Raw genomic sequence first — 20283 nt, forward strand, 5'->3', positions numbered from 1 at the left:
GCTCTGCGCTCGGCGGACCAATGAGAGCGCGGGGCGGGGCGGCGCGGGGCGGAGCCGGGTCCCGCCGCCCGCCCGCCGCCCGCCCGCCCGCGGGGAGAGCAGCGCCGCGGGCCCCGCGCGCACCGGCCCCGCCGAGCCCGACCCCGGGCGGCCGCGGCTGCTATGCGGCTTCGCGGCGCACGGCCTGCACCGGGTAAGGGGGACGCGCCGCCGCAGCGGTCCCGCGGATGGGATCGACACCGAGAACGGGACCCCCGCCGCGGCCGTGCCCGGGACCGGGAGTCGGGGGCTGGGCGGGACCGGGGCCGGGGACCGGAGCCCAGGACCGGCCGCCTCTCCGAGGTGGGCTGAGCCCTTCGCTGCCGGTGCTGGGCGGGAGCGCGGCGCCCCCTCTCCTCGCGGCCGCTTACCGGCCGCCTCCCCCACGCGGGGCTGGGGTTCCTCCCCCGCGGCCGTTCCCGGCCTTGACTCTCCGTTCTCCCCGGGCGCTGCTGTCCGGGCCGGGCAGAGCCCCGTGGCCCCGCCCTGTGCCCCCCCCAGGCCCGCGGTCTCCCGGGGTCCGGACGGTGGATGGGCCAGGCCGGGCCGACCCAGGCTCGCCTCTCCATGTCGGGGGTGGCCGTTTCCCCCCGTTCGCGGGACCAGGGCCCATTCGGGCCCCGCCGCCTCCGTGCCCGGTTCTTAGAACTGAGGGCCGACGGTGCCACGTGCCGCCGGGAGCGGGGCCGGGCTCGGTTTCGGGGACGGGACTTCTGTCCGCCTGGGGTTCCCCAGCCCCGTCCGTCCCCGGGGACGGCACCCACCGGGCCCAGCCTGCCTGTCCTCCTCTTCTTCCTCATTCAGCCTCCGCGATACCCCCGGAGCACTTCCCGGCAGTGCCGGGAGCCCGCCTGGGGGTGTCCGGCCGCGGCCAGCCCAACCCCGGTGTCGGTGGCACAAAGGCCCGTCCGTCACACCCCCGCTGCCTATTTTTAGCCGCTGTCGCTCCCGAGCACCTGCCCCGGGGACGCGGGTGACGCCGCCCCGAGTCCCCCGCGGGACCCCCGTCACCGCCCCACGGCGGGGGCGCACCGGGCCCCGTGGCCCCGAGCGGCCGGAGGGACAAAGGGGCACTGCTCAAGGTCACCGTGGCCGCCGGGCCGGGGTGCCACGGGGCCCTGGCTGTGGCCTCACCACTCCGGTTTCGCTGTGGAGAAGTGGCAGCGTGGCTCCGGCGCTGCCACGGCCCGCGGTGCCCGAGGAGGCAGCTCCACACCTGGTGCTGGGACCGGGTCACTCGGGGAGTCGTGGCCAGGCAGAGCCACGGTGGTGGCGAGGAGCACGTGCCCGGCTCGGTCTCGCTCCGGTTCGCTCGTGGACGGCGCAGGGGACGGGGTTCAGGTGCGGTGCCGGGCAGGAGCGCGGCCACGGCGGGTGAGCGGCTGCTCCGGGACGGGGAGCGTCTCTGCCGCGATTCCTCCTCCGTGGGGGCGAAACGGCGATGAGCAGGGTAGAGGAGAGGAAACTGAGGCACGGGCAGTGCTGGCCCGCTTGTGCCTGCCGGTTCCCGGTGGAGGCGGTGGCGACGTGTCCGTCCATGGCGTGAGCCGCTCCCGGCCGGGCCGGGAGCAGATGTAGCCACGGCGAGGCGTGGGGGAAGCGGCTCCCGCCCGATCGTCCGCGGCCCCAGCCCACACTGGCGGCAGGTTCCTCTTTCCAGAATGCGCGGGATCGTGGCGTAGCTGCCGGCCCCTGGGCGCCGCCGGCTGTCCCGGCCCCGCAGCCCCTGGGTCCGGCCCCACGCTCAGTCCCCGGGAGGGTCCTGGCGTGTGCGGGCAGCTGAAACCGGGTTTGCCTGTACACGGCACCACCGCGGTGCTGCGGTGAGCTCCTTCCCTGCCCTCCGCGCAGGCGAGGTCACAACTGGGGGCTGGCCGGCCTCTGTGGCTGCTGGCCACCTCAGGGCTTGGGAGACCAGTGATAGAAGGGGTCCAGACCAGAGTGCTGGGGCATGGGGGTTCCGCAGGGCCCAGCTGTAATGTGCTGATCCCCTCGGTGTTCTCCAGTGGGGCAAAGCAGAGATGAGTTGCTTGCAGCCTCACGTTACCTCGGAAGGCCCCCAGCCCCCGGGGAAGGGGAACAAGGGGGCTCTGGGTGCGGTTGGCAGAGCCTGTTTGCCAGGGTTTCAAGGCTCTGCCTGTCCATCCCCTGGGATCTGCCCCGGGGTGCTTTGGGGCCCGTCCACTGTGCCGTGCAGACCCCCAGTGCTGCCCACACCCCAGTGCCATCACGATGGGCTCAGTGGTCCCTCCCCGTGCCGTATGTCCCCGGTGGGGATGTGCCTTGTCCCCTGTGGGGGTCCCGGTGGATGTCTCTCCCCAGGGTCTGTTATCTGCGGGTGCGGGTCCACCGGTATCCGCTGCCTGCAGGGCCGGGCAGGGCTATCGGGTCTGGCAGGCCCCTTCCCCCTCCAGCAGCAGGCCCGGCAGCCCTATCTCATTAGCTCGAGATTAATGAGGCTCCTGCGCTGTCTTTAACTCCTTCCTGCTCACCAGCTCCTGCCCACAGTTCCACTGACCCTCTGCTCTACTTCTCCCACAGGTTTGCGCCGACGCCTGCCGGACACCGACCCGGCTGAGGATTAGAGACACTGGCCGTGAGCAGGGGACTCTGAGGCTGCCACCCCCCGAAAGTGCCAGGTCTGCAAGGGAAGGGGTGATGCACCCTGCTGCAGCTGCTGCCTGCTGAGCCCGAGGAGGAGTTCTGGAGCCTGCCTGGGACACTTTCCCCGACAACAGCAGCACCCCAATCCCAACGAGCAGCACCGAGCCTGCGACACGCTGTAGCCCTCAAGCCAAGGAGACGTCGGGCCAAGCCTGAGCGGGGTCAAGGGGCACGTTCCTCTTTCCCGACCAGGTGTCATTTCCTGCCCTGACACCCCGACGGCACTGCCCTCACCCCTCGGCAGCCCCCTCCAGGGCTGCCCTCCCCCGGCACTGCCCAGCTTTGGCCCCCAGCCCCGCTGGAGCGCGGCAGCCTGCCGGGCGCTGCCCCCCGGGCACTGCCCCCTGGGTGCATCGCCCCCCGCCCCCCCGGGGACCCCCCACCCGCCGGCAGAGCCATGAAGCTGCAGGCGGTGATGGAGAACCTGCAGCGGCAGCAGCGCGCACGGCTGCAGCAGGCGCTGGAAGCGCGGCAGCAGGAGCAGCAGCAGCCACCACCACGCTCCACATCCCCCCCTGCGCAGCCCTCGCAGCCCCCGGGGCAGCCCCCTGCCAGCACCCCGGCCCGGGGCCGTGGGCAGGATCCAGCCCCGGTGCCCTCGGAGGAGGGAGCGGAGCCTGAGAGCGCGCACATCCAGCGGGCACAGATGGCTGCCCTGGCTGCCATGCGGGCGGCCGCCGCTGGCCTCAGCCACTCGCCCAGCCCAGGCCTGTCGGACGAGAGCCAGGCCTCCGAGGAGGAGGAAGAGGAGGAGCGCGGCGAGGAGGAGGAAGATGGCGGCGGGTACCAGCAGGAGATGGGCTCCGAGGAGGAGGAGGACCTGTGAGTGTACTCGGGCAGTTCTCATGAGTTTGGGGAAGGGGCAGGGAAGTGGCACAACACTGGTGGGTTTGGGCACAGTGTGCTGGGGAGGCTGTGGGGGTCCTGTGGCTTGGAGCAGGTTGTGGATTAGAGCTACTGGGATATTTCAGAGCAGGAGATGCTGGGAGCAGTGGCTCACCTCTGTGGCTGTGATTCCTCGTGCTGGGTTGCCACAACGTCCCATCTCTGCCCAGCAGCCACGTAGGGCTGTGACAGAGGACCCTGGGCTGGTATTAAATTATGCAGGACCCTTGGCTGCCTCCAGCATGCATCCTGTCAGGGCAGGGCCAGGCCAGGAGCCATCTGGCAGAGCTCTGTGATGGAGCTGCTCCTGGGATACAGGGGGTCGGCCGTGCCCGCAGAGCTGCCCCCACCAATGGGCTGTACGGGGCTCCACTGTGTGATGGGCGTGTGGTCCCAGCCCCGCAGCTGGGGAGGGCCTGTGGGGCAGGGAGGAGAGAGGGATGGGCCTTGGGAACCAGTGTGGGACCAAACCTCTCCTCTCCCCCTGGTTCCAGAAAGGGCAAATGGGATGAAGATGACTTTGAAGAAGACCTGGGTGAGGAGGAAGAGGAAGAAGAAGAGGAGGAGGAGGAGGAAGACTACGAGGAAGAAGAAGACATGGGAGAGGAAGGGCTCAGCTCAGCAGAGGCGGTGCGGGCAGGCGCGGGATCCCTGCTGCTCCGCAAGCCCCCAGCACCCCAGCACTACCGGGGGGAGCCACCACGGCTGCCAGGGGGACAGGAACGGCTGCCCCCCGGCCTGGGCCATGCTCAGCCCCCGCCACCGGCACCTGACCATGGTGACTGGACCTACGAAGAGCAGTTCAAGCAGGTATGTGCCCACCCAGACACGCGTCCCTGCCGTGCATTCCCTCTCCCTGCTTTGAGTGTCCTCACGAGCGCGGGGAGATGCCTCCGGCAGTGCCGTCTCCAGCAGTGCTGTGCTCACATCCAGCTGCTGTTGTCATTAGGAATGCATGGGATTTCTCTGGGGTTTTAGTGCTGGCCTCAGTCTCGCCCCCTCCCTGGTTGGGTGACTCTGAGTGGATCCTGTGTCCGGGTTGTCCAGGCAGACAGCGTGACTGGGTATGCCGCAGGGATCCGGCAGGATTCTTGCTGAAAATTTTGAAAAAATCACCCCAAACTTGCAAATCTGATGAGTCTCTCCTCCACTCTCCCAAAGCCATTTTTCATGGGGACCTGTCTCTCATCACCATCACTACGGAGGTGATGCCTGGCAGGACAACTCCGGCCCCATGGATGCTTGGTGGGGGTCAGACAACGAGGCCAGCATGTTCCCACTCTCCCAGCGCCAGAGCTGGCTGCAGTCCGCTCTCACTGATAGAAGAAAACGTGCTGCAGCCAGGGCTCCCCAGGGGCCACTCGGCACTTTTGATGTGTGCTTAAATACATCGGAGTTTAAGGCTGGGGGAAGGGGAAGGACCAGCAGCAGCAGATGGGACCCAGATGGAGTGGCCAGGGCATGGTGGCCTTTCAGGAGGGATGCGACCACCTCTGCCCCTTCACCTTCAGGAGGCTGTCGCATCCCTTCCGAAATGGGGGAAGGGGCTGCTGGGATGTACCAGCACATCTGGATGTGGGCAGGCTCAGAACAGGGCTGGCGGAGGGAGCACCAGCAAGCACGGAGCATGTGGCCATCCTCCTGGCACTGCCAAGCTGTGGTGACGGAGGGACGCTCCTGTCCAGCTGTAGGGATGGAAGGATGCTCCTGTGCATCCCTCATGCCGCTGCACCCACGCCACCTTCTCTTCTTGTGGTTTCTCTCTCTTGTGCTTCCTGCTGCCGGGGAGCGAGGGGCCAGGGCCATGAAGTCGTAGCTGTGAAAAAGCCTTTTCAATACCGCAGCTCTGATCTTCCTGTTTGTCAGCATGTCAGCGCCGTGGTCCAGGCCGTAGCCTCTGCCAGGTCCCCTGTCACAGCCACGGCACTTGGGAACATCAGCCCCATTCCCAGCACTTCCTCTGCCCCCCAAGCTGTGCCCCGTCTCCCTGAGCACCCCCTCTCCCTCCGTGTCGCTTCCCGGAGTCACCGGGAAGAGCCCGGCTCGGTGGTGAACGGTGGAAGCAGCCGGAGGGGGTTGGAAAGCCTCCGTGGGCGGAGGAGCGGAGGCGACGCACTGGGCCCGGAGAGGCTTTCCCCGGCACGTCAGCCCGCACGACCGCGCTTGGATCGCGGCCGCTGGACCGGGGCCAGGGGGTTGCTGGCGCAGCCGGTGCTGGCCGGGAGCTCCTCCTGGCTGGCCTCCAGCGCGTGCCGCTGGGCTCCATCCCAGCCCAGCTGGCGCGGCCTGGGAAGGAGCAGCAGGAATGTAAACAGCAAGGGCAGCACGGGGCAGGGGATGCCGTACCCCATCCCCACTCCTTGCTGGGGTGGAGGCGCCTTAGGGGGAACCCCGGCAGCTCCGGGATGCCTGACCACAGCAGGGTCCCTGCGTGGGTGAGCCGGCAGGGACGTGGTGCTGTGCGTGGCTGTGCCAGTGTTCTGACTGCCTGCTCTGAGAGGAATGGGCTCTTTTGGGGCCCAAGGAGCTCCTCGGCAGGACCCCTGCTCTCTCACCTGCTCTGATGCTTCCCCAGCTGTCCAGCTCTCCCTGCTGGGAGTTTGGATCCAGTCTGGATTCAGCTCTGGTTGTGCTGGTGCTGCCGGCATCCTTGGCCCGTGGGTCTCTGTCCTTGAGGACACGGTTCTCACCAGGCAGTGCCGCCACGCAAGCCCTGTGAGGGTCTCCACACCCAAACCCCGGCAGCCGGGGGCTGCCCCCATCCTCCACTGCCAGGTTTTATTGACCCATCTGGGACAGATTCCTGTGAACTGGTGCTCGGCTGAGCCGTGGGGGGCCGGAGGGAGGAGGAGGGGGCCCAGTTCAAGGGAGGAGGAAGGGGAGGGCGTGAGGAAGAGTTATGGAGGTGAGGGAGGTTAGGGAGCCGGCGCGTGGCACCTCCCCATCCCCAGGGACGGCTACTGCACAGGCAGAGGTCAGCTCAGCCTGACCCAGGCGCTGCCGGCGCGGGCAGCAGAACAAAGGAGCCCCCAGCGCAACGGGGAACTCGGGGGCAGCGCTTACCGAGGGCACCGTGGCTCCTTGGGCTGGGGGGGAAAGGGGGCATTTTCTGGGTGGGAAGAGGCTCCCCATGGGAAATGGGTAAAAATCCAGCAGGCTCCTGCCAGCAAGGGGCTGGTGGGGATAAAACTGCTCTGAGTTCTGTGCCCCCAGCACTGTGGGGGTTCAGCTGCTGCTTCCCTCCCCAAGATACCTCCTCTGACCTTTCTGTTTCGTTATTGCTATTACTGCTCGCCGCTAATACCGGGAGTGGGAGCCCCTGGTGTAGTGGCAGCCCCTGGAGCTGGAGTTTCTGGTCTCTACCTCTTTTGGAGTGTCTTGTGCTGCTGGTGCTCCCTCAGGTGTGGGCACCCTGCACGCCAGTACCCCTTCCCACATCACAGGAACTGGAGGAATCCATCTCCCTGTGTTCATCTGGCTGCAGCAGCCACCACTCTCCCTCTGGGCTTCTCCATTTTGGGTGCTCCCTTTTGGGATGTCCTGCAGTGGCTGCCTCAGGCTGATGTTTAACCCCCAATTTCTGCTTCAGGAAGGATTTAAGGAGTCACCACAAGTGCCAGTGGGAGGCTGTGCCGGCTGGGGGGGGTTCGGGGGGTGCTGGTGCTTTAGTGGGGCAGGAGGTTTCTTGTGTTGGGGACATCTGAGCCATGCTGGTGGCACACGGGCGCAAAAACCTCAGCCCTTATCTCGCGTGGTGCAGCGCACCCCGAGATACGGCGTTTCAAAGTGCAGTGGTGAGGGAAAAATAAACCGAAAGCAACTCGGCGACCTCGGCAGGGCTGCGGGGGTGGGTGAAACCGGACCCCCCCTCCACCCAGACCAGCCCCACGCACATGGCTGGCGGAGCTGGGATTTTCCAGGAGGATCTGGAGGAGCAGAGAGCCCACACATACCTCCTCTGAATCCCCAGGAGCTGGTTAAAGCATGGGGGATCCCCTCTGAACCCCTTTCTCCCGTGGATTATTCTCCTTTTCAAAGCCCAAAGCCAGCTGGGGGCGTGGGGCCTGAGCAGGGGCCCCGTGGCCTCTTAACGAGGGCGGGAGGGTCCATTTACTTTCTTTAAAATATTGATTAGAGCTTTATTGCATTAGCCAGCCGAGCGGATGAGCCGCCCCCGGGGAGGGTGAGGGGGCCCCTATGCGGGGAGGGGGGACCCGAGTGTCATCACACGGCCGGGGGCCACTGCCCCCCACCCAGAGGCAGTTTGGCTTCCAGATAAGGGGGAGTGCTCTGGGGCCCCCGGTTGGGCGCTGCTGTGCCGGGGAGGTGATTGCGGTGCCTGGCCAGGCCAGCAGCAGATAACACAGGCAAGAGGGGACCTGAGCAGGACAGGACTTTGGGCGCAGTGGGGGAGTCACCAGTGGACCCCTCCCAGGAAGAGAGCTGCGTCCTCCCCCCTCACCCCACACAGCCATTGCCCCTCTCACCCTGCACCACTGCCCAGCCTGCCGTGGGGTGCTCCCCAGCCAGGGATCCGGCACAGTAATTGGCTCATAGTGCTCAGGGAGCATTCCCGGGGCTGTAATCCCACCAGATCCCTGGCCAGAGGTCAGGGACTTCTCGGCGAGAGCGGCTTAGCCGCCGAGTGCCTCCCCCAGCCAGACGCCTGGGTGCTCACAGGTGCTGGTCCCGGCATCTGGGCACCCGTGAAACCATTTCTTCAAACAGGACCCAGGATGATTAATGAGGTTGAGGGACAGGGGACACATCCATCCTGCTCCAGGTGCTCAGCCAGGACCTTCACCCAGCTGGACCGTGCCCCTAACACCCCTTCTCTTGGGAACTGGGCTGGCTCCCTGCAGCCTGGGCATCACCTGGTGATGTCCCCCCCCAAAGCCCCATTTCCCCCATGCCTTGACCCCCCCAGAGCCTCAGTTCCCCCCACCCCTGGCCCCCCCAGAGCCCTGTTCCCTCCACGCCCCAGCCCCCCGGGCTGACTCAAGGGCTGCGGAGGTGGCGGCCGCCTCCCCTCTCGGCACAGCTGAACTAACAGGGTTTATTTAAAAGGGAAAAAAAAGAAAAGAGCGGCGCAGGGAGCGGGGCCTTTGTCAGCAGAGCCCCCCGCCCCCACCACAGCATTGGGCAAGGGCAGCATTGCTCCATCACCCTATTTCTGGCCCAAACCGCAGGAGAAATGGCAGCTGGTCCCAGGGCCCAGCCGGACATGCTGCAATCAGGGGCCAGGGCGGGGGTGTTTTGGGGCTGGGGGGCCCCCCTGCTCTGAGCCCCTGGGGCAGCCAGACTGGGGGCTCAGCGTGCATCTGACCCACTCCCTGACCCTTCCCATGGGTCACTTAATCTGCCTGTGCCTGGGTTCCCGCTCTGGCTGGAGCTCGGGATAATCCACGCTTGCGCTGGGGCTGCTGCAGGCCGGGGCTCACCCCTGAGGAGAGTCCCCTGCTCCCCTGCCACCCACGGGGAAGATGTGGCCGTGTCACTTCTGTGGCAACCCTTTTTGGGAAAGGGCTTCCCTGTCCCCCCACAGCAGCTGGCTTGGGGTCTCACCCTGGTACAGGTGGCAGTGGGAGCACCCAGGCAGGTCCCAGCCTGAAACCCCTTCAGCAAAGGGCTTCACCTCTTGCCTCCATTTCCCCACCTGCCCACATCCCCTGTGGAGCGTCCAACTTGGGCACCGGTGCCTGATTTTGGAGATTCCAGCACCTGGGACATGCTGTCCCACACTGCCACCTGCTCGGGTGCCACAGTGGGATGGGGTCTGTCACTCTGGTGCCATCACAGTGCCCACCACCACCCCCTCCTCTCAGTGCGAGGAAACCATGAGGTTTTGGCAGTGCTAGAATAGCTCAGGGGTGATGGTTCCCGGGGCTGACAGCCCACAGCTGGCTCCTGTCAACCCCATCTGCGGCTGCTGGACCTCTTCCAGCTCCTGCAGCGGCTTTGTGGTGGAGTTCCCAGGCGTTCTGTGCACCCTGGCCCTCCCCACGGGACCCCTGGGACCCCCACCACGGTGCCGACGGAGGGCAGAGGTGCAGGACCTCGCATTTCAGGAACAGATTTGCAATTAGCCAAATCCCAGCGGGCGGTGGAAGCCCCGGTGACTCATCTGCCAGGGCTTACCGAGATCCCCTTCTAAGACGATCATTTACATATGGTGGAATTTAAACCCCCGTCTTGGCTTCCAGGCCTCGCTGCTGCCACCGCACCCGGGTCAGGTCCTTGAGGGTCTTGGCCCTCCAGCCCTCAGGAGCTTCACCCTGGGAGCTTTGGGAGTCACACAGGAGGGACAGCCCAAGTTGGGGGCTCGCCAGGTACCCCAAGAGTTTGAGTTGGCTGCCCTGGCCACATTTCCCCAGCTCAGTGCTGCATAGTTTGTTCTCAGCTGCCCTCCCTGGGTCTGCCTGGTGGCAGGAGCTAGCCTGGTGTCCTTCCTCACACGAGCTTTCTCAACAGCTCCTGACTCGGCTGGATTAATATTTGTACAAGGTCCAGTGTGATAGCAAGCTTGTGTCAAGGGCATGCAGCAGCACGCACACGGCAAGGGCCGGGACAGCCGCCGCTGCCGGGCTGGCTCCAGCCGGCGGCTTGGCCTGACCGAGGGAACAGCCCCAGCACCCCACGCCGCTGCCGGGCTGGCTCCAGCCGGCGGCTTGGCCTGACCGAGGGAACAGCCCCAGCACCCCAGTTCCCCCTCCGTGACCCCTCACCAGCCTGTGCCACACGTCCGCATTCAGACACGGAACCAGTTTTGATTCCAGCCATAGCCTGGCACGCTGCCACCCAGCAGCGAGCTGCCTTTGGAAACGCCACGGCAGCAGGAATCGCTTCCTCCTCTGCGGGAAGGCAGCGAACAGCAGCATCCCGGAGCCGCCGGGACACGGATCCCGGGAGCTGCCGGCTGGCTGGGCACAGCCGTGCTGGGGAGGGCGGCCGACAGCGCACGGACAATGGGGGGTCAGGGAGGTTAAATGGTGACTAATTCGCCCATTCAGCGTCCCCTCCGCCGCTCGGGGGACACACACCGCCGTGCCGTGACACCCGCCGTGCCGTGACACCGCCCGCGTACCCCCAGGGTCACCCGCATGACTCCTTCCCCCAGCCTGTGTGGGGAGGAGGTGGGCACCGGGTGGGCTCGGGAACCCCCAGACTCCCGGGCCGATGGTGGGGGATCGGGACTGGGTTTGTCACTGGGTGGATCCTTTGCCCACCGCGTCCCCTGGCCCGAGGAGGAGGCAGCGGTGCAAGGAGGCACCTGCGGTCGGGCCGTGTCCCCCGTGGAGGGGACAATGCTGGGAACTGGTGTGAACAATGGTGCCGACGGAAGCTGCCGGGCCCCCTCCCCAGCTGCCCCCGCGGAAGCGGCCCCCCAGCCCAGCCATGCTCCGGCGGCAGGAATCCCGCCGGGCCGGTCAGTGGAGTCACCGCTGGCCCTGGCCATGTGGGCGAGGCTCCCGCCAGCACATCCCCCACCAGCAAGGTGTTGGGAGATTTCTGGGGAGGGGGCACACACATCCCTGCCCCCAGCAGCCCCTTCGCACAAGGGGCTGTGCCCTGGGGGGGCTCGCAGGGGATTAGGGATGGGGACAGCCAGGGGTGACCTGTACCTAATCCGAGCGCTTTATCTGTGTAGGAATCTGCTCCGGGGCTGGACGCTCCCTTTGCCCTTCCCCGGGAGGGACTGGCCCCAGCAAATCCCGCACCCCACACTGGGGGGGCTGTGCCTGGAGAGGGGCTGCAGCCTCGGGCACCCCCAGCCCTGACCCAGCCATCGCCTTACGGGGAAGTCACGTCCCCAGCGCCTCCAAAACTCTGCGTCCCGGTGCCCTCGCCAATCCTTGGTGCTGGTTTTTACAAATAACTTTCTTTTTCTGAATAAGTGCCCTCTCCGACCCCACTGCGGGTCCCGGCGTGCCAGAGGCCGGGGGCTGTGTATGGGCTGGGAGTGGGACGGGAAACACGCCATAAATGTGTTTATTCTTCGTTAAAGAACTCGTTAGTGTGCGCGGGCTCTTCCCCAGCCCGGCGTGGCCCCTCGGCTGCCCGCTGGACAAAGGGATGCATCCCCGGGGGCTGCCAGAGGAAGGAAGGCAAGAAAAGGAGAGAAGTAGCCCCTCAGCCTGTCACTGCTGGTCCTGCTACCTGCCGAGACAGGGTGGGCTCTCCCCGCCGCTGCCTGCATTGTGTTTTTTCCTTAAATACAGGAATTTGGGAGAGTTTAGCCCCTGGAAGGTGGAGGTTGCCACCAGCCCCCAGCCCTGCTGCAGTGGCCCTCGGGTCTGTCCCCAGTCCCGGCTCACGTCACGGTGTGCACGTCCCAAACCGGTTTTGGAGAGAAGGAGGAAAACCGAGAGTGTTGCCACTTCCTGGCGATGGAAAAGAAACTTGAAAATTAATCCCCGAGGCCTGAAAACCCGGAACCAAGCGGGGGGGAAGGGGAGGCGTTTCTAACTCGGACGTGGGATGCAGGGACACAGACTCCAGCACGACGCCTCGTGGGGCAGACAAGGGCTTGCCAAAGGGGAGATTTGCCTGGCACCAGCATGACCCCCGGCATTCCCGGAGCCTTGTGGAATGGCGCTTCCCCTCCTCCTCGTAATTGCCCCCCTTGCCCCAGCTCGGGGGGAGGTCGGACCCCCGGCACGTACCGCGCCCGTGCCGAGGGCTCTCCTGCATTCCTGGCATTGCCAAGGGGCCGCCTCCCGCCCGCCCTTTGAAAGCCAGCGGGTTGGGATTTTCCTGTAATCTGGTTTGAAACATTAATCCGGTCATCCACACCAAACGCCGGGCCGGCATCCTGCCGGGGCGCTGGGCCGGGGTCAGGGCCACCCGCCCACCGCCTGCCTAATTCCTCCTCCACTTAATTATAGATCTGCTGGCTACGGCCATCTGGCTCCGTGTCCTCAGCCGGCCGGGGGCTGGGGCCAAGGGGGCTGCACTGCGGCCAGGTGGGCTGGACAGTGTGGCCAGAGCCAGCCGTGCCGCTGGCATCAAGCATTCGCCCTGGGGTGGGTCAGCACTGGGAGTGCAGGGTGCGTGGAGGCAGATCCCCCAGCCCAGGGGACTCTCGGGGAGGTGGGGGGCATCTCCTGGTGCCCCCAGGACTGGGGTGGCTGTGCCGCAGCATCCCCTGGCACCGCACTCTGCCGTGGGGGACCCCATGGTAAGAGGATATTCCCGGGGCAGCTGCGTTATGGATTAAGTCGTTTCCACTTCCCTAATTACAAAACATAAATGTATTGACTCAGCGGCACAGGGTGGCCTTGCCTGCGGCTCCTGCCCGCCGGTACCTTTGCACCGAGACGCTGCATGTCCCTGCGAGGAGCTGCCTTTGAGCTGAGCAGAAGCCAGGGCTGAGAGCAGGAGGCACGGCACAGGCAGGGATCAGCACCAAGCAGGCAAAAGACTCAGCACCTGCTGATTTCGGTGCAGCAGTGCCAGCAGCTGCCAGCCTGTGCCAAGCTCAGCTGCGCACCGGGTTTCGCATGCTGCAGAAACCAGAACGTTTCTGTTCCTCAATTTGCATTGTGAGCCCCGCTGTCCCAGCTGTCCTGCGCTGCCGTTGGGGCTCACGGGGCGCCGGCTGCTTTGCCGTTGGCTGCGGATGGCGTCAATGCAAGGAAATCCTGCGAGGGGGAGTCACTCGTCTCTGTCCCCTTCCGTATCTTGCCTGTGTGAGGGGGCGAGGGGGAACGGGGCTGGTAAGGGAGGACAGGGGCAGCTTGGCAAATGCCACTTTGTCACACACCACAGCGCACACCGGACACGTCCCGGCCATGGCTGGGCATGTCCTTGCCTCACAGTGCTGCTGGATGAGCGCCTTGGGCAGGTGCCCATCGCTGGCAGTTGGTTCTGCTGGCAGTGGCAGAGCTAAACCAGGGTTTGGGGGGTCCCAAGGGGAGCCTGTTTCTCTGCTTGGCACTGCAGTGGTCAGTGAGCAGCTGCCAAAGGCAGCAAAGCTGTCGAAGTCTTGCCAGTAACTGTCAGCAGCAGCTTGTGCAACATCCTTTGCCCGGCAGCCGTGGCGGGTGTGCCGGCTGGGCTGTGAGGTCACCAGGCAAGAACAGGGATCCCTCTGCCCACCATCCCTGGGGACCCCCATGAATTCATCCCAGTTGGGCAGGGGTCAGAGAGTGGCTGCAGCCAGCTGAGCATGGCTTGGGACCACCGGGGCCGGTGGAAGGCCGGCACACAGGGCAGCTGCCCGCCACAGCCACTAATCCCCCTGTCCTGGCCAGCCACGCTCTCCTCAGCTGACGGTTAATTTTCTTTCATCCTCTTAAACGTGTCCTTCCCCTCGGGACTGAGTCATGGAAGGGGGGTGGGGATCATGACCCCAAGGGTCTTGGCAGATGAACCAGCGTGTTTGGCACTTCCCCAGGATGGCTCCACACCCCGCAGGATCGGGTGCCGGGGAAGCCCTTTCTCTGTGTGTGGCTTTCCTGCTCAAGGAAACGGGGGAGGCTGGATTGGCACCAGCCCAACATCCCTCAGCTGGCACAAGTAGCCTGGTGCAGCTCAGCCCCAAAAATCACGGCGGTGGTGCTGTGCCCTGCCTCACTCCCCCCACACCAGACCCCTTGCTGGAGCTCTGGGGTGGGAGAGGGGCTTTGAGGGTCTCTGCCGGTGTTGCTGGTGACTCCTGCCCTTGCCCTGGGGGTGTGCAAGGGACTGGTCGAGCCTGCCAAGTTTCCCAGGGGAACTAAGGGGGGTTTATGGCCCCGCTTATCATGCGGCCCCATTGATCCCTTTGATCGGCGCCAGCGGGCGAGTCCAGCCCTGCGGGATCCGGATCCTCCCTGCAGGGCTGCAGGAGGAGGGGGCTCAAGCCCCTCGCTCACAGCCAGGATGATGCCCACACCCATCCACCTTCCCAGGGTCCTGGTGCCACAGGGCGTAGCCATGGGGGGAGTGGGCACATCGGTGACCCAGTGACCGGCAGCGGTGGCCCCACGGTGCGTGCCTGGTCTATTATGGAGGGGTATTTATAGACCCCTCCCGGCCTCACTGGCAGTTGTTCAGAGCTGTCATTGAGAAAAGCGGAGCTGTGGTGGCCACCCCTGTTGGTGTCTGGCCCCCACAGCCTCTGCTCCAACACCCTTCCCAGGATGGGGGGGGATTATCCACAAGCCTCCAGGCAGGAACAGCGCTGGGCTCCGGGAGAGGCCGCGTGGCGTGGTGTGGTGTGGTGTGTGCCTCCGGCGTGCCGGGCGCTCCAACCGGCCCATCCTGCGCCATAAATCAGGCAGGAATGTGCCGGGCTGGGGGTCCTGGCTGGAGGTGCCCCAAGCAGAGTTGGTGATTGAGGTGCAGCGTGTCAGAGCCTGGCCCAGCTCTGCCTTCCTCAGCGCAGGACACGTCCCTGCAGGGCCATGGCACACAAGCTCACGTCAAGGCACATGAGGTGCTGGCTCCCGGCCATGGCTCTCTGTGGCACCCCAAGCGTGGAGGGACCGTGCTGAAGCGTTGCTGTGCTGAGCAGGCAGTGGATGCTAAAAATAACCGGGATCAGCTTTCCCGGGAGGAGCCGGGGCCGAGCACGGCGCTGGCAGCCTGGGAGCCACTCTGGCCATGATCCCAGCACCGGCATCCCGGAGCTGAGCTCCGAGCGGGGCGGCAGAGAATGGAACAGTGGGGCACAGGCAAAGGTCAGCCCAAGCTACAGGAGCCACCTCGACCCATGCAGGGACCCCCGTGAGCCATTTGGTGTCCTTTGAGCCACACGGCTGCTGCAATGGAAGCCGGGGGTCTCAGGTGGGGGGACACACGGGTTAAGGGGGTTTTTGAGCATCTCTCTGTTCTCCTCATGCAGCTGTATGAGCTGGATGGTGACCCCAGGAGGAAGGAGTTCCTGGATGACCTCTTCAGCTTCATGCAGAAGCGAGGTGAGTCCCCAGCTTCGCTCTCACCCTGTGTCCCCACGCCCACTCTGTGCCCACCCTGCTCCACCACACCCACCTTGCGTCCCCCACATCCCCCCCAGGGCCTGGGGTTCATTTCCTTGCCCCTCGTTAGTGCCCCGAGGTCACAGCTCTGGCTGAGCTGCTGGTTAATCTTTAACCCCTCAGCACAACAGGGTCAAACCTGCTGGGCTGGATCCAGTGCCTGCGGCCCCCCCTCCCTTCACCCTCGGCACCCAGACCTGCAGCCCTGGCTGTGTGCCCCCTCTGCCCATTCCCTGGGTTATTCCAGGGGGCAAAGCCCCTCGCTGTGCCCTCTGCCCGGGGAGAGGCCACGGAGCAGGGGGCCGAGGGTGGGAAGGGCTGAAAGCCAAGCGTGCTCCTGCTCGAGGGTCTGGCTCCTGCGTGGAAAACAGCGCTGGAAGTGCTGACACAGGGCTGGCTCCGGCCCTTTGTCACACAGAGTGCACTGGGAAGGCACGTGTGCCTGCACAGAGGGGCTGGGGCAGCTGGCTGGGTCCCCCAGGGTTCCCCTGGCTCTGTCCCCTGGGGTCCCTCTGTCTGTGTCCCCTGTGGTCCCCCCACTTGCATCCCCTGGGGTCACCCCACCTGCATCCTTTGGGGTTCCCCAGAGCCCCCTCACCACAGGGCTGGGAGGGGAAGGGACCCCAATGAGGGAGCAGGTGCTGCCAGCCCCCTCCTCATGTTGGAGGGATGACTCCCCCCAGCTCATAGGAGACCCTCACAGCCGGATCGTGCCGCCCCCGTTATAAATAACTCGCGTTGCGGGTGCTGGCTCAGCCCGAGGAACCGGCTCGGCCGTGGTGGGGCTGTGGCTGGAAACTGCGAGTTTCTGTTTCCTTTGTTCGGGGCTGATCTCGGCGGGAGGGCCCAGGGGGGAAGAAGGGGACGGTGGAAGGGGAGGGAGGAGCAGGAGCCCCCCCAGCCTCTCCATTGCCCCGCGGGGGTCTCGGCAGCTGCACCCCGACTTCGGGTAAGAAAGCAGCACCCCAGACCCGCTCTCTCCTCCCGCCGCTCCCCAGGGACCCCCGTGAACCGGATCCCCATCATGGCCAAGCAGGTGCTGGACCTGTACATGCTGTACACGCTGGTGACCGAGAAGGGGGGGCTGGTGGAGGTCATCAACAAGAAGCTGTGGCGGGAGATCACCAAGGGGCTGAGCCTGCCCACCTCCATCACCAGCGCGGCCTTCACCCTGCGCACCCAGTGAGCGTGGGCTCGGAGGGGAGGGGAGAGGGGCGAGTCCTTGGGGGTCCCTCTGCGCTGTGCAGGGGAGGGGGGGCTCAGCACAGCCCTGTGTGTGAGCAGTGGGGAGGGAGCAATGGGGTGGCACACGGGAAGGGGTGCCCAGGCACTGCGTCACCCTCACCATCCCCGCCTGTGTCCCATCCGGCCGCAGGTACATGAAGTACCTGTACCCCTACGAGTGTGAGAAGCGCGGGCTGAGCAACCCCAACGAGCTGCAGGCGGCCATCGACAGCAACCGGCGGGAGGGCCGGCGGCAGGGCTTCGGCGGCTCCCTCTTTGCCTACTCGCCCGGCGGCACCCACGGCCTCCTCTCCTCACCCAAGCTGCCAGTGCCGGCGCTGGGGCTGGCATCTGCCACCAACGGCGGGGCCATCACGCCGGGCAAGAAGATCAAGAAAGGTAATGATTGTTCTGGGGTCTGCCTGCTCCAGGGTTGGGCTGCTGCGGGGTCCGGATGCCGCGGGGTCTGGTCGCAAGCTGAGCCTCCTCCTGGCCCTGGGAATAACAGAGAGAGCTGGGGGAAGTGAGCAGTGGGGTGATGCTCCTCTCCCCTCCATGGGCTCCAGAACTCAGCCTGGGGACCCTGATTTCAATCACCCATCTCTGACCTTTGGAGGGACAGCAGGGCACCAAACTGTTGTGCCGAGGCCGGGGACACCCTGGGGTGGTGGCATCCACCTACCCCTGTGCCCCCATCCCTGACACCTGCTCCCCCGGCAGAGGAGGACTCTCCCATCCCCATCTCCATGCCCAGCCGGCTCCCGGTGTCACTGGCCGGGCACCCCGTGGTGGCCGCACAGGCGGCAGCGGTGCAGGTGGCAGCGGCCGCCCAGGCCGCAGCGCTGGAGCAGCTGCGGGAGAAGCTGGAGTCAGGGGAGCCCCCGGAGAAGAAACTGGCGCTGGTGACGGACGAGCAGCAGCGGCTGATGCAGCGGGCGCTGCAGCAGAACCTCCTGGCCATGACGGCCCAGCTGCCCATGAGCATCCGCATCAACAGCCAGGGCACCCGCTCGCCAGGTCAGTGCCGGCCCCGGCCGCCCGCCCCGGCCGAGCTCCCGGCCCCGGCGGGCTCCGTAACGCGGCTCTCCCCAGCAGAGAACCGCCCGGACGCCGCTGCCGCCAGCAGCAACGGCACCAACAGCATCAGCATGTCCGTGGAGATCAACGGCATCGTCTACACAGGTGAGGGGCTCCCCCGGGCCCCGCTGCCGCGGGTGGGTCCTGCCCCGCCACGGCAGCAGTGGCTCAGCTTTGCTCTCTCCCCAGGTGTGCTGTTCGCCCAGACGCCCGGCCCTTCCTCCTCCTCTTCCTCCTCCTCCTCCTCTGCCTACAGCAAAGGCAACGGCGGCAGCAGCCGGAGCAGCGGCAGCAGCGGGGTGGGGAGCGGCAGCGGTGGGAACGTGCCCCCCACCCCGGCCGGCCTGGCCGTGCCCCCCAGCTCTACCTCCAACAGCGCCTCGCCTTAACGCCCCCGAGCCTCGGGCTCCTCACGGCACCGGCGGCCGTGGGGGGACGGGGCCGCGCCGGGGGTCACCGCGGTCTCACCCGAGGTCTTGCCAGGGTCTCTCTCTCCGGGGTCTCAACAGGATTTCACCGGGATCTCACCAGGGTTTCATTGAGATCTCGCCTGGGTCTCACTGGGGTCTCACCAAGGGTCTCGCCCGAGGTCTTGCCAGGGTTTCTCCAGGGTCTCATCGGGGTCTCGATGGACTCTGCCCTTGTTCTCGTGTTGTTGGATTTTCCTTTTCCAGGCAGAAAAGCTTTAGCCCGGGGGGTTTTGCCGGAGCCGCCGGCTGTCCGGCTGCGCCGCTCCGGGACCGTTTACCTCACTCACATCACACTTTGCACTGTACATTTATTATTATTATTATTATAATTATTATTATTTTTTAACTCGTGTTACCTCCAGACAGACGCACGGACGCCTGCTGACGCGAGCTCTAGCGAAACCCCCCGGAATTCTAAAGGAAAAAGAAAAAAAAAACAAAAACAAAAATCCTAAAAAAAAAAAAAAAATAATTTGGAAATAGGGAGATATTTTATTCATTTCCATCCTTTTCCCTCCTTTGTTTTGGGAACTCCACTCTCTCTACAGGATTTTAAGAGGTTGTTTTTTGATTGTTTTGTTGTAAATAGCTTCTATTTTATTCTCAAAAAAAAAGAAAAAAAAAAAGAATCAAACTTTTAACATGCAAATGATATATATTAGTCTTCATCAGGGAAAATGGGAGCTTGGAAAAAAGTTGGAATCTCCTTTCTCCTCTACTTATCGGTGGTTGGGTCCAGCTCTGCTCCTTCCCCCACCGGCAAATCCTAATTTTTATTCCTCCCCCTGCATAAAACTACTGTTTAAAGCCAGTTTGGGCTTATTTCCTCCAAAAACAAGCAGGATCCAGAGGATGGGGATGCTCGGAGCCGCAGGATGCTCCGGAGCTCATGGAGAACCCGAAGGACCTGAGGATTTATTTCAAGCCTCACAATCTCAGTTTGTTTATTTTTACTATTTCCTCCCCCCCCCAAAAAAAAAAAAAAGAAAAATTCACCCACATCTGCGTGAGACACAATCCAACCCGATACCGAAACGCCCTCACCCCCCTCGGTATCTCCGTTCTCAGGTTCCCACCTGGAGCACAGGGTTTTTCCCCCTTCCCCAGGTGCCCCCGGGGGGGGGTCCAGGCTGCTGGGACCTCCCCCACCTTTATTTTTAATTTCACTCGGGGAAGTGGCGATCTCAGGGGATTTGGGGTTTTTCCAGCTGTTTTTTTTTTTGTTGTTGTTGTTTTCAACCTTTTCTCTTTATTTTATTCCTGTGCTGGAATCCCTCTGGTGGCTCCATGGGGGTTGGGGGGGTTTTGGTGGCTCCATGGACTCGTTTTGGGTGCGCCTGGGAGGGTCCGTCCAGCTCCTGCTGCTGTTGGGGTCCAGCCCAGCTCCCCGTAAGGAGAAATTCCAAGGGGGAATTTTCATGCCCAGGGTGGGCTTAGATTTTCTTAGTGATTTTTTTTTTTTTTTTTTTTTGCATTGTACAGTCACTATTTTGGGTTGTTTTGGGGTTTTTTTTTTTAATTATTTTCCCTCCCTTCCTTTCCCTGCCCTCCCCCCCCCAACCTTTATTTTTGTTTTTGAGAGCGGGTGACTTTCCACTTTATTTTTCTTTTTTGCATATCGATTTAAAAATAATAAAAAAGAGCCTAAATCAGTTTTTTTTTGGGGGGGGGGGGTGGTTTGGAAAGAAAATTAAACTAAAGGAGCGGCCCCAGCTGCAGCCGCCCTCCTCCCCCCAGCGTTGCATATCTTAACTCAGGTAAAAAAGGAAAATGAGAAAAGAAAAAGAAAAAAAAACCACAAAAGACAAAAAAAAAAAGGAAAAAAAGGAATAAAAAAATAAACCACATTCTACCTCTGAGCGCGGCGGCCTCGGGCGCACCCGGGGCCCCGGTGAAAGATTTCAGTTTTGCAAAACATTCAGGTATTGAGACTTTTTGATTATTATTAAAAAAAATAAAAATAA

At 64.0% G+C, this 20283-nt stretch overlaps 1 protein-coding gene across 1 annotated transcript; it reads left to right on the plus strand.

The window, feature by feature from the left end:
* The first annotated feature begins 98 nt into the window (after positions 1-98).
* Positions 99-19304, plus strand: ARID3A (AT-rich interaction domain 3A). The gene is made up of 9 exons (XM_015651941.2): positions 99-193; positions 2581-3525; positions 4083-4398; positions 15416-15488; positions 16547-16730; positions 16924-17171; positions 17493-17789; positions 17868-17954; positions 18039-19304. Exons 2-9 carry the CDS (start codon positions 3101-3103, stop codon positions 18236-18238), a joined length of 1830 nt encoding a protein of 609 aa, XP_015507427.1. The 5' UTR covers positions 99-193; positions 2581-3100; the 3' UTR covers positions 18239-19304.
* Positions 19305-20283: the final 979 nt, after the last annotated feature.

The sequence above is a fragment of the Parus major genome, chromosome 28, assembly GCF_001522545.3.
Source record: "Parus major isolate Abel chromosome 28, Parus_major1.1, whole genome shotgun sequence".
In the NCBI taxonomy this organism is placed as follows: domain Eukaryota; kingdom Metazoa; phylum Chordata; class Aves; order Passeriformes; family Paridae; genus Parus; species Parus major.